This window comes from Micropterus salmoides, unplaced genomic scaffold (genome assembly GCF_014851395.1).
Source record: "Micropterus salmoides isolate LMB-PRFRI ecotype aquatic unplaced genomic scaffold, ASM1485139v1 Ms_hic_scaffold_8, whole genome shotgun sequence".
Classification (NCBI taxonomy): domain Eukaryota; kingdom Metazoa; phylum Chordata; class Actinopteri; order Centrarchiformes; family Centrarchidae; genus Micropterus; species Micropterus salmoides.
In genome coordinates this window covers 28,858,686-28,871,835 of record NW_024044570.1, presented here as the reverse complement: position 1 = coordinate 28,871,835, position 13,150 = coordinate 28,858,686, and the positions used below count along the sequence as shown (strand labels likewise).

The 13,150-nt window shown below is 41.2% G+C and overlaps 1 protein-coding gene and 1 long non-coding RNA gene across 3 annotated transcripts in view; one reads left to right on the top strand and one right to left on the bottom strand.

Moving 5' to 3' along the window:
• Window positions 1-13,150, bottom strand: part of ccnd2a (cyclin D2, a) — a 167,814-nt gene that overhangs the window by 15,275 nt on the left and 139,389 nt on the right. Inside the window, exons 1-3 of one of the 2 annotated variants that reach the window (XM_038706515.1) lie at window positions 6,752-7,158; window positions 5,152-5,367; window positions 2,073-2,232 (exon numbers count right to left, since the gene is read on the bottom strand). In XM_038706515.1, coding sequence (XP_038562443.1) covers window positions 2,073-2,232; window positions 5,152-5,367; window positions 6,752-7,153 — 778 coding nt within the window. In that variant the 5' untranslated portion in view covers window positions 7,154-7,158. Of the gene's footprint in view, window positions 1-2,072; window positions 2,233-5,151; window positions 5,368-6,751; window positions 7,159-13,150 lie in introns of those variants that run through there. The other variant, XM_038706516.1, reaches the window with a different exon arrangement.
• On the top strand, window positions 3,765-5,042 carry LOC119894030. The gene is made up of 2 exons (XR_005442860.1): window positions 3,765-4,025; window positions 4,711-5,042. It is a non-coding gene; the product is annotated as an uncharacterized LOC119894030 (long non-coding RNA).

Here is a 13,150-nt window from a genome sequence, read left to right as displayed (position 1 = left end):
GAGCAGCAGTGGTGGGGGTACTGGTGGGAGGTGGGTTGAATGAGACTGTATGAAATAGGAAGGCCACAGGTGACCCGTTGTCAACTGTCTTGCAAATGTAAATCCTCCTGAGAGATCTCCTCCTTCGGCTGTGTCTTCACCTTCTCAGCTCCGCTCAGAGGATGTCTCAAGGAGGACTCTCACCAGATAACCCAAAGATTTACGGCTGGGAACGTTCCACAAATGGGGTTTCGAATTCCCAGAGATCTTCAGATGCACCAAATTGTTGACTCACTCGCGCTCTCTCTTTCTCCGTCTTGCCCTTGCTCTCTGTTTGCCTGGATACAAGTGTGAGGAGAGCATACACAGATAAATGGCCTGTTGCTAATCCAGAGCTATCTCCAGAAAGTTGCTCTCCTAAAACACAATGTCAGGAGGACGACTCCAGGAGGCTCGTAAATTTATTTCCACTGCCTCATTGAAGCAATTAAGGACAAAGTGCATGCTGAGTCTTTCACAATGTTGCTTTGGGAATAGGTCCGATCACTGACGCGCTGTCATTCCACTCATTAATCCGCTGGCATAAAATAGAGAGACGTGGGGTGAGACAGGGAGAAGGAGAGAGCAAGAGAGAGTGAAGGAAAGGGACAGAGAAAGAGAGAAAACAGGCGTTTCTTCTTCAAAACTTTGCAAACATTAACTTTCGCTGCAAACTTCCCTCACCCTTTCATATCCATTGCACAATCCGTGCAGGGGATTCCATCACTTTATGTTGTAAATACATGTCACCTCCCTGGTATCTATTCATCTAACTATACACACACACTCCTCTGACTGGTGTCAGCACAAGGAGCTATTTCCCATGAGGGGGTGTAGTTAGCAATCCTGTTTGAGGCCTGCAGAAAAGGAAGCTCCTGGTGGTGGTGGGGGTCACACAGAAAGTGAGAAAGGAGGGAGTGTCAAACAGTCTTATTGTGGGTGGATTGTGAATTTCCCTCATTAATGTTAAGATAAATCCTGACGCACGTGCAGGACTAGTAGTTAGTAGCTACTTTTCAATCACTACCCCGTGTCTTGTTTATAGCTTTGAATGTGGAATGCTGCAGGTGACGCAAACAGGAGAAACCTGCCCTATATTGAATCTCAACATGGGAAAGCTATCATGTCCTCTAGCTGTAGGGTGGGGAGGCGTGAGAAGTTAGGGGGGGAGAGAAAGAGGGAAGGAAGGCAGCAGGGGAAAGAGATATGAAAACATGACATGCCTTAGAATTGGCAGTGCAAAAACAATACACTCCACTGGCTTCCCCTAACTCCCCTGTTCCCTGCTGCATCTTCTCCGTCTCAACCTTGCTGTCTCTTCAGATCATGTTAAAGGCTCCCTGTCCCTCCCACGACTCGCTGGATGTTTGATCTTGGGTGAACAATTCACCTCAAGAGCAGAGAGACAATGGCCTGCCTGCCTCCACCCCTGCCCATTCCTCTTCTCGACCCTGTGCGACATGGGAATGCCCATCATCCAGTCTGAACCAGCTTTGAAGTGTTACTGGATGCTCTGGAAGCCACTGATATGCCTCTAAAACATGACCACATACAAGCCTGGGAGAAGACAAATGATGGATGTCAGACTGAAGAGTCTAACGCTGAAATCTTCCATGACACACGCTTTTCTTGGGAATAATATTTTCCCATTGGAGGGAATGCATCTCACTTCAGTTACTGCGGGCCGTGACTGGCCCACAGCACACCTCTGAACAGAGCTGTTGCCGCATGTTATTGAGAGAAGATGGCTTTTTATACGGTGCTGAAAGAAGAATGTGAAGATAAAGATATTTTGCAACATGAGAAAGTATGTTGATGCAAGCCATTATCGCTTGGTTTGACTTGGCAGCTTATCCATGATCAGTGTCACTTGCAACACCAAACAGAAAAAAGAAAAAGAAAAAATACAAAGACACAATATCAAGATGACTCTCTGTATGGTCACCTTTTGGATCGGTTTCTCCAATTAAACATCACAATTCATTAGCACAAACATCTGTTAATAATAATCAGGACTTTAAATGTGTGTGACATGAGCTCCTATTGTGTCCTACCTGTGGCACAGAGGGCAATGAAGGTCTGGACATGTTTGCGTATAAGTGCCAGCTTATCCTCGGGCAGCGGCAGCCTCCTCACAATGTGCTCGATGAAATCGTTTGGCGTTACTGCTGCCAAGTTCCACTTCAACTTCCCCAACACCACCAGTTCCCACTCCTGGAGAGAGAGAGAGAGAGACGGAGAGGGAGAGTAGAAAGCAGAGAGAGATAACCGAAAATGAGAAAGGCTAACAAAGATAAAGTGACACAAAGTACGACCACATATTTACATACTGTAGCAGTACACTCAGCTACAATGCTGCACTTTACTGCCAATTACACTGCGGCCTAAAGTGAGTGAGCTTGCCTCTGTAAGTCCCTGGCCCCGTACGTTAGTATGTATGGAGGTTAAGCATTATAGTTATTACGTTAGTCTCCGCTTGGCCAGGCCTGGGACAGAGAAACACCAGCAGCGCCACCAACCCAGGTGACCTCACAACACTGTCTCCCTCTCCGTCTGTCTGTCTGGCATCTGGGGACTTTCCTAAAGAGGCCCACCAGAGGTTCTACTGTGTGTGAGTGTGTATGTGTGTCATTGAATGGATAGGAAGCTGTGCTTGTTGAGCAGGATCGGCAATAAATCTGTGTTGTTACAAAGTTAAACTGTATTTCATCAATTAATCTCATTTCAACTATCAAAACCCTTTGTTGTATGTTGCAACAGGGAATTGTGATTATTTTCTTCATTGCATCTTGTGTTTTGCTGCCAGTTCTGTTAAAGCCCTTTGGTACTTGTCAATGAATTCAGCCTTTAAACGCATATTCCTTTGCATTCTGCATATATACACAACATTAAGTGCCTCATTTAGTTAAATACTTTATTTTAAATTGCTTTCAACATATATTTCTGTATCATGGGAAAGATAAACCTTGGGCATCGTTTGATGGGAACAGCTTGCAATCAATGAACTGCTATGAACTTCACCAGTCGTTCAAAGCGGATCTCTCGCTGAAATGTGATGACACACGCTAGTGGAGATGAGTGTGGGGGGACACTAGGTGTGGTGTTCTCTTCTCTTAGAGTGTATTGTTACTTTCACTTCCTAGGAGGAGGAGGAGGTGATTAACGGAAGAGTTGGTGACTAATTTGGGAAAGAATTTTGTGGTTTGGTTCCGGACTGCAGCCTTGTGACTGGGACCATGGATGCTCTTCATTTTCCCTTTCTCACACACAGAGAGAGAGAGAGAGAGAGAGAGAGAGAGAGAGAGAGAGAGAGAGAGAGAGAGAGAGAGAGAGAGACCACATGGACTCAGTCATGGCACAATTCAACATGGCTGCCACTGACCATGCTACCAGCCTGCCGTTTTCTAATCAAAGTGACCTTTTTCAGCCTTGTAATGTTCTGATCTCCTAGATGCCAGTGGACATGGACAGCGGGGAGAAAAGGGCTTTTTTAAAACCAAAGATTCTGTTAATACCCACAGTTACTCATGTGGGAGGAAATGAGAAAATAAACCTCCGATTTAAATGTATCTTCCTGTGCTAGCTTGGGGATGTGTAACCAGTATCTCAAAGATTCAATGATGTGATCATTTGCAAATCACAATGACCAGAAGTGGTTTGTTGACTGAGGCTGCTCTAAAGTGAGGAAAATTCAGGCCTACAACGGGGACTATATGGCAAACCTTGCAACATAGACTCTATGCTGACAGAGTGGCAGGCAGTCAGGCACCCACTTCCTTCTGCTACTGCCTTCCTCTGGTCACACCTTCTTTGTAACATTGCGGTTCTCTTTACAAGAAATTGTTACCAAAGACGAGGACAAAAACGATCACATGCCCTGAGCAGCTGATCTCCGTTTCCTGTATCTGCATGTAAGCCAAAATACTGCCTTATACAGAAACAGTGAGATGAGGCCCCAGCAAACCAGTTCAAGGACTGAGGGCTTTGTCTTCAGACTGAACATAAAGGTAGGACGCCAACAGTACAGCACTGTATCTTTCTAATGCTGTCTGTTTACTTGTCAAACTTAGAACCATAATATGCTGACCACTGAAGCCCTCGCTGAAGAGAGGGGAAATTCAATCTGACACAATATTCCCAGGCAGAATTACATTCCAGAAAATGATCAGAAACCAACAGCAGCTTGTCAGGAAATCGAATATACTGCAGAAATCAGCTCAGTGAGTAGAGCCGCCAGTCAGGCAGCGAGGCAGGTCTACAACCATCAGCCACGTCGGAATCATAATATGTGGCCTCTTTCACAACATGGGTGGGATTGGCTGTTGTTTACTGAGGAATGTTTATGTAGCACCACAGAGCAGTGGGGAAACACTTATCTGATGTGAAACTGAGTTAATTAATTGGTTTGTGCTGGTGAAGGCAGCCGGTATTATCAGGCCAAATAGGCCTTATCAAATGTAGGACACAGAGGAATGACAATTTTTCACTCCAAATGACACACACTCCACCCTGCGTCACCAGTTACATGTATAATTGTGACTGTAAGCTACACTTCTGCGTTGAAATGTGTGAGAGTCAAGAAACAGTGCAGCATGACATAATATCAGAAATGTGTGCATCCGTGGTTATTTTTGGATGAAAGCTAAGCTGTAAAAGGCAAACTTGAATTTCTCTGTGTCTCTCCCTCTCTAGCTGACAGGAACAGAGTCAAAACTTTGGCTGGAGTTCAAGCTGACCTCGTTGCTCCGTGCAAATATTTGCCACTAGATGGCGATGGAGACCATTACACAGACTGGATTGGATACTGTAAAGCCCTGAGGGTCCTGTACAGTAAAGAGAGCCCTTGTGGAAGAATTTACTGTGAGGCTTTTGCTTTTAATGCACCTTTTGATGACGACAGAGTCCAAAGTGGAGACTGGACAAAAGATTGAGTGAAATGTAAACAGCGCCTGTGTTTAGTATGTGATGTTTTGAGCTCAGTGACTAAAATGAACATATTTGAATAAATGAATACCTTAAAGCAAGTGATATAAAACCATAAGCAAACATGATGTAGGAAAAAAGACAACAATATATCATGACCAGCTGATGATGACGGGATGAATCCTCTGAATTTTGTGAAATGTTTCTTACCAGCAGCTCTTGTGGTCTGATGGAGTTATCTGTGTAGATGCAAAGCTTCTCTGCGGTTAATGGACGAGTCTCTTTCAATTTGGATGCAAGAAACATGCACACTGCTCCCAGCAGCTGCAGGTTACACTTTTTGGTGGGTACCACGGCTAAAAATCTGTCTAAGTAGTTCATGGCCAAGGGAAAAACTTCTTCCTCGCACTTCTGCTCCTCACAAACCTGAATAAAGACACAACAGACAATGCAGCAATGTTCAGAATTTGGGATCAGTAACCCACCCTGCAGAAACCTGACTTATTTTACAGCACTTGAAATGTGTATAAAACTTTTATGACATCACGAAACAAAAGTCGAAATCACATAAAGAGCAGATATAAATTCAATGAAACACATAGTTGGGGGCCAGCCAAGAATATGCGCCCAGCCCTAATCGGTTGCGACATCATAAATTAATTCGAAATAGATAATTTTACAAAGACTGAAATGAGTCTCAGACACATAGTGTCAATAGAGTCGCATTCCTGCAGTTCATTCACTAAGAAATGAATTCAAGTCACAATCAGCCGAGCCAAAAAACACCCCGACAGCGCAGCACACGGAAACACTTTTTTTTCATTCGTCATATTTTCATAAAATAATTAAAAATATAAATAAATTGTCTAGACCGATTTTCTTCGCATCATAATGTTCAGGGGGGTCTTCCACGCCATACCCGACAATTCATATCCAAATCCACGCACGATAAATACGAATAAAATGTCAAAATAAAAGGCGAGTAGCAAGAGGCTGGTCTGTTGTGCGTCACCGCCGAACCGATATATTTATTTCAAAAATTAATTAAAAATCTCCAGCGGGTCGGACCCTGACAATATGTACATGAAAATAAAGATCGAAGGCTCGAGATTGTTTACAGGTGGATGTCGAGCAGAAATATTTGACGAAGTGTCAAAAATCGAACATAATTCCAGAGTGAGGCATTGCGACGGGGAGAAGACCAAAAGAACAGATAAGGCCCTCGCCCCTTCCGACATTTAAAATAGATACCTAAAATGTTCGCAACGCTTTTTGTGATCATTTCTATATTCAGCGGACACCCAAGACCCTCCTCTGTCATTGGCGATGGGTTTTAACCGCTGTTATTGCGTTTATGACACTGTAAAGTCCTCTTAAAAGGACAAGCGCTCCTGTAAAAACCAACATGGCGATAGAACAGCGCTGGCCATTGCATTGGGGAGTGCATACGTGTGCATGGAAATATTCAGGCTATCTAAAATAATAACATTAAAGAATCAATGGGTAGCTTGTACTGACAACATGCGAGGCATAGGCTATAAAAGAAATTCTCTGCTGTCACATGTATATCACCGCTCGAAGTTTCATAACCAGTGTTCATGACCGGACTTTAAAAACGGCAAGAAACGACAGAAAACGACACATTTGCTTAATATGAGGACTAAGCAGTCGGAAATGAGAGCAACGCGTCTTATCTACTGTCCAAAAATTGCAAACAGCGCCCAGTAGAGCAGTAATGAAACAAATCAGGAGGTTTTAAAGTCGAGCACGGAAATAATAAGACTTGTCAGCACTCGGTGTTTCGGTATACCTCCAACATCCAAGTAGCGACCATCCTCCTCATAAACGGCTGAATATCTTTCTGGACGCCTTTGAAATAGGAATATTGGGGTAGAAACCTCTCTTCTATGGTCAACAAGCTCTGCAGGACTCTGTCATCGTACAGGAGGTTCGGATCGGGACGAGCTCGTATGATGGTGTCCATTTCGAGGCAGAGCAGCTCCATGGTGCTGCTGCTTTCACTTAAGCAAAAAAGTAGGATTTCTCTCTCGGAATCGTAAAAGCGGTGTTGAAGAGCAAAAATGCAAAAGGATGGCAGGGAAAGTATTTTAGAGGCATAAAAAGCGAGACTGCAGGGGCTCAGTAAGAGTAGTCCTGCCTCTCCTTGTTGAGAACTTTTTCCTCTCTCCCCACAGTGCGCCTCTACTTTCATCCGCCTGGGCAGATCAGGCGCATTTCAAGCCTGCCCTACATGCGCCACTGACGCAATTCACATTACCTCTGTATAGACCAGACGCAACATGCTTAACTCCAGTCCCTTTCTTCTATCCTGACATGCGAAAGAACTTTCTGTAAACTTGTTGCATTTCAAAATTTAAAAGGCTGAAAGGTAGACGCACAATGATGCAATGAAAGGTGCAGAATGAATGCATCGAAACTCGATTTTAACCAGCTTTTGTCGCATTTACCGACTGTTTTAGGCTGAAATAAACCAATTACATAAATTCTCTGTATATATAAAAGTATGTGACTGATTAATACTTACTTCCAACATGGTTCTTTCAGGTAAAATAGATGCTTTCTGCGTTTTAATAGATGTATGTCTTTATTGTGGTGCTTTATTGTCTTATGATGACAGTTAGTGAGGTACATAATAATGTCATTTGACACAACATAAATAAATGTCTTACTGATTGTTGCATTATTATTACGCACATTTTCAGCATTAAAAACGCCTACAAGTAACCAACTTTACTTGCTAAGGTACAGCAAGTGCCCCCTTGTGAAAGTAATCTGAATATTAGTTTGGATTATAAAGAAAAAAAATCCAAACCGACCAATTCGTGTTGCTTCCTTCTTATAGCAACTTGTCTGCCAGCTTTGTCATATGGACTCATTGAACCTCTGTGCAGAGCATGACGCATAGATACTGTAGCCTATGTATGTGGCTAAACACGGCGTGCTAACTTACAGAGGCGTGTGCGCGCTTGGACACGCGCATAGGACAGACCTACCCACTCTCTCACACACACACACACACACACACACACACACACACACACACACACACAATCTTATACGAACAACTTTTTTATTACAGCCGCAAACTGTTTGTGGTTTATGATAGCTTTCTAGGAAATTTGAGGCAGCGTTGGATTTTTTTCTATTTTTTTTTTTTTTGCATAATCTTCTGTTAAAGATAACACAAAGATGAGAGTCACTGGCTTTGCTCAACCCCAATAATATCAACCAATTTAACAATTCCTGTCACAAATCACAATTTTTTCCCCATCGGGCTTCTGTAATAATTTACATGGAAAAACAAGCAGGTGGAAACGAAGCTGAGAATGTAAGTCATTGAGCAGATAATTAAAAAATGACTGCCAAATGATTTAGCCTCACATACAGTCACAAAGAGAATCTGCATGGGTAAATATGTTAATCCCCCTCCTATTCTTAGTCAACTTCAAAGACTGAGCCTTGAATGAAACGAGACTTCAGTGCGTCAGGGGAAGATTGGGGACTGTAAAGTCCTCAGAGCTGCTAATTTCCATCCGAAGCTTGTTGGCTATATAGGCATGCTTGTGTGAAAAGTGGGGGAAATGTCTCTTTAAAGTTTTTTTTCCCAGTCTTAGTTGTTTCCTCCTCCCTGTATATTTGCATAGCCAATAGTTCCTCAGCGCTCGACCGAGGCTGTGCGATTGTTACTGGGCAGACTTCTTCTACACCTTCCTCCCTCTCTCTCCTCCTTCCACTGCTGTGGTCATTTATCAGTCTCACCCCTTAAAGGGTGTCGCTGCAGCTTAAACAGCATTTCTGACATGCACATCAGAGTGTCTTGAGTGGCATCATGTAGGATTGAAGTTTAATGAATTTATGTTAGGTCAGAAAAGACTTAATCTTCATCAGTTAGTCTCATTTACAGAGTTAAACATAGAACACAGAAAGACTTTGCGACGGGAGCGACACATCATCTCTCTCAGTGCATACTGGATAGCTGATGACATTTCTAGAAACAAGTGTTTGTAACTTGAAACAAGGTAGAATGAGATCACCCCTCTGAAATCAACACAAAGACTCCTAAATCAAGAAAATTAATGAAAGTTAGAATTTTGTAGGAAGAAAAAACTTATTATTTCATCCTTTGTGGTAGATTCTTTACACTGAAATTATAATAATTTCAACACTCTATAATATGTTCGATTAAGTATTAAAATGTAAAGTTTTCAGTTCCTTAAGGCACCAACACGTGTAATCCTCTCTTGACAAGTATAGGCTACACTTACAAAGATCATGGTTGTACTTGGATGCACAGAAGGCTGAAATTAAATTTACTAAGAGATGTGCTGTTTCTGATAAAATGGACTACTTAACAGGATGTTAAAGGAGCCAAACAGAATCAAACGTGTTGCTGCGGTGGAGAGGCAGATGCTCCAAATCCTCCTCCACGTCCAGCTCCATCAGCTGCCTCCAGCTCACCAGGATGCGCAATTACGCACATCAGAGCCACCATACTCTGGCATTTAACCACAGGCTGATGACAGCAATGGCCACGTTTGCTTTGTTACAGGCAAGGGAGTAATTTAAAGCGTGCATTTAAAATTTAAAATTCATGCCAATTCAAAGTTTTAAGTTGCTTGTTTCATCAAGTAAAATCTTTTTTAAAAAACGCTGATAATATAATCAAGAAAGTATTAAACGAGGTTCATTGCACTTTTTCAAACACATAAGACATACTACTGTATTAACATACTTGTCAATACGTTTTTTTTTTTTTTTTTTCTGCAGCTCCTTCTGCAGCGGAACAGTGACGCCAGCGGCTCTTATGAGTGAGATCAGAAGCAGCAGCGCGTTTTGTCCCCGGAAGCATTCAATTACCATATCAGAATAAAATCGGAACACACCCCATAAGTTAGACATGTTACAAAGTTATCACACTATACACTCAAATGTATACTGGGAGGGGGGAGAGTCAATTTATAATGAAGTTTGAATAATGAAACTCTTGCGCGGCACACTGCAAGAAATATACGTCGGGTCAAATTAATTTATACAGTATTGAGTTTTGAAGTTTTTGAGTTTTTTCTTTACTAAATGTTTACAGAGAGCATTGGATAAGTCCACTAGTATGCAGCTTAAAAGTCATATATTCTGGAAAGCAGTGGAGGGATCTGCTTTCATCATGCTTTGTTTAAGTGACAGATGACTCCTGAAAAGAACCCCCCCCCGAAATTAGTGGCTTAAAAACAAGCAAAATTATTTAGCTCTACATGTGGATTTTCTCCGCTTTGTTTTGATTAAAAATAACATTTAAAGACGTGATTAAAAGAGCAAGGGTGGCCACTTTTTGCAGTGAGGATCGACCGGTGACTCATCATCACCGCACCTTTCACAGTTTAAATCACCGTTACAACGACCATTAAAGAGCTGACAACGCCCCGGGGTGTCTGCCGATGATGAGAGAGGCTCTGCGTTTTCTTCTTGTCTTTTTACCGACATCAACATGCGATTCCTGACGCTGAGTAAGTGTCGGAGGGGAATTTGGCAGTCTCCTATCGAAGCAGAAACAGTAGTGAAATGACAGCAGCTCAGGTCTGAGTGTGTTTGTTTGGAAGCAAAACACACAGGGTGACAAATAAAGCAGCTCTGCCTTTTAAATGAAATGTGTAAAGTGCATTTTCTGTGAATTTGTAAACCACCTTAAAGGCTGTACTTTCTAAGCAATGTGGAACAGCAACCCTTCATTTTATATAATTTATACCCCCCCCCAAATAATGCACACATGTAGTGCATTTTTATGCTATCATTTTACACACACTAAATGCAAAAAAATATACCTGAAAAGAACAATCATCAAGTAAGGCAAGTTTTCAGGTTTTTCATGCCCCATCAGCCTAAAAGTGAAACTAAAACAAGGAAGAATGTACTATGAAGAATTTCTTTTCAAAAGAGCTTTTCAGAACTGTGGCCAAAATACTTTAAACAGATACTATTTCTTCAGGTATGTGAAAAGAAAATACCTAAAAGACAATCTAAAAACAACACACCTGCATCAGCAGGTCAGCAACTGCCATGCAGGAAATAGACCTCTTCATAAAATTAAATTAAATTAAAAGATTACTAGTATGTTATCAGGATCTGTAATGTTTAAACTTTCCATCACGTTTCTTTTAAGCATTTGAAGAAGCAGAAATATTTAATACATTTGAGGTAGCACAGAAATTTTGGTGGATTTATGGGAAATTCCACCTGTGTCTTTGAATTATGTATTAATTGTTTATATATCTGTGTTTAAACTATTTATATATATATTATCCTAATTTTTATCATCATTCATTCACAGAATAATTTTTGGAAGATTTTTGATAAAGGTTTAAACACTCTAACTATAACAGATTACTGTTAGAACTGACGTATTTACTGAAATTAAATCAGAGATTTAATTATTTGTGAGAAAATGACATGAATAAAACGAAACATTTCACTTTTAAAATTCAAATGTGCTTGTTTCTTAATTTCCTGGATAACAAATCTGCTTGATTTCTGTTTTGTTTAGATTCTATGAACATATAAATTGGATTACTATCGAATTAAAAAATAGAACAGTCACGGAGTAATGCTTATGAAGGTGGAAATCAGAGGAAGACAAACAAATTCAGTGTAATTCATGAGTGTAATTAATTACTGAAATCTTTTCTTCAAAAACATGCCTCCTTATCAATCATAATAGAGGGGTGCTCACAGTGTAACAAAGGGAAGAAGTTCAACAAGAAAATAGTTAATACCGACAATCAAGCAGCAGGTAAGATGTCTGCAACAGCCCTGACACGAACATCTAACAGCCTCCTCCCTTTCTGCTTCAAGACCTTTTTGGAATTCATCTGCTAACTAACCCTTTCAGGTCACTTCCTGCTGGGTGAACTAAAAGCAGGACACAGAGGAACATGGAGACATCTCACAGAGCAACATCCAACAGCAGCAACACACTTTCTGTGGGCAGCTTTATAACAAATGCCATGACCTGTAATAAAAATCCAAAAATCAAAAATAGCTTTCAGATGCTCTACATGCTTCTGAACTGATCTAATGTGTGAGGGCTGCTGATGAATCCCCATTTAATTCACATGGAAACAACATCACTCATACATACATAGAATTTGTTTATCATGCCTACATTTCCCCATTTTTGATGCACTTTTCTGTGGTTGAGTAATTGCAGATGTGTGTGTCAAACAACAACAATACAGAGAAAACTTACTCATCCACGATAAAAAAAACACCAGACTTCATGCAAAACTTCACTGGAAAAACCTTTCTCCAACTGAACTGTCTGAAACATCAGCAGTCAGTTCAACAATCAACAGTTTATTGGTAAAACGCAGACATGTAGAAACATTTTTTGCGCGCCTTGTGTCCTACAATGCTTCGTTGCCTTCTGCTGCATCTCACTGATCCATGAAATACAAAGTGTATGAGTCGTTAAACACAAACATCAGCAAGTGTTGTGTCTTTTCACAGCTTAATTTTAAATGGTTACAAACTGTGTTTTTGCGGTAAACAGAATTTTAAATGGCCATGCATGCCAGGATTCATCTAAACCTAGTTACATGCAGAACAAACTGAAACACTCAAAATTACTGAGATTTCGGCATGCAATGCTGTTAAGACACCAATAAGATTAATCAAACACAGAATGTTTCGCCATCACATCCGGGACGGAAGCAAGTCTATTTGTCCCAAAAACAGGTGTCCACTCTTACAGAAAAGGAAGTCAAACAATTGTCATCTGGCTTCTGAAAAGTTCAGATCATGATTAAGTGGTGAACGTGTGAATATGTGACTAGAATTTTACAGCTGATTCTAAAAAATTACGTACAAATTTCTGTCCAGCAATCAGCTGGATTAATACATATTCTGTCAATCAAAATGACGGAATCTTAAGTTTTTACCTCCTGCAGTGTTGGGAGCATTGCCCCTGTTTTGATACTGTATGATGTGAGTGTTTCCAGAAGTGGTGTGAAGCTTGTCCCTGACATCTCCACTAACCACCTGTGGGATTTCTCTCCATGACTGATGTTACAACAATGCAGCTTTGGCATTGAGGTTTCGTCCTGCAGACTTCCCTCAGACTCCCTCAGAAATTCTTTATGCAAACATGTCCTCCCGAATTCTTTGAGACATGCCCTTATCTCATTAGCTGGAAAAGAAA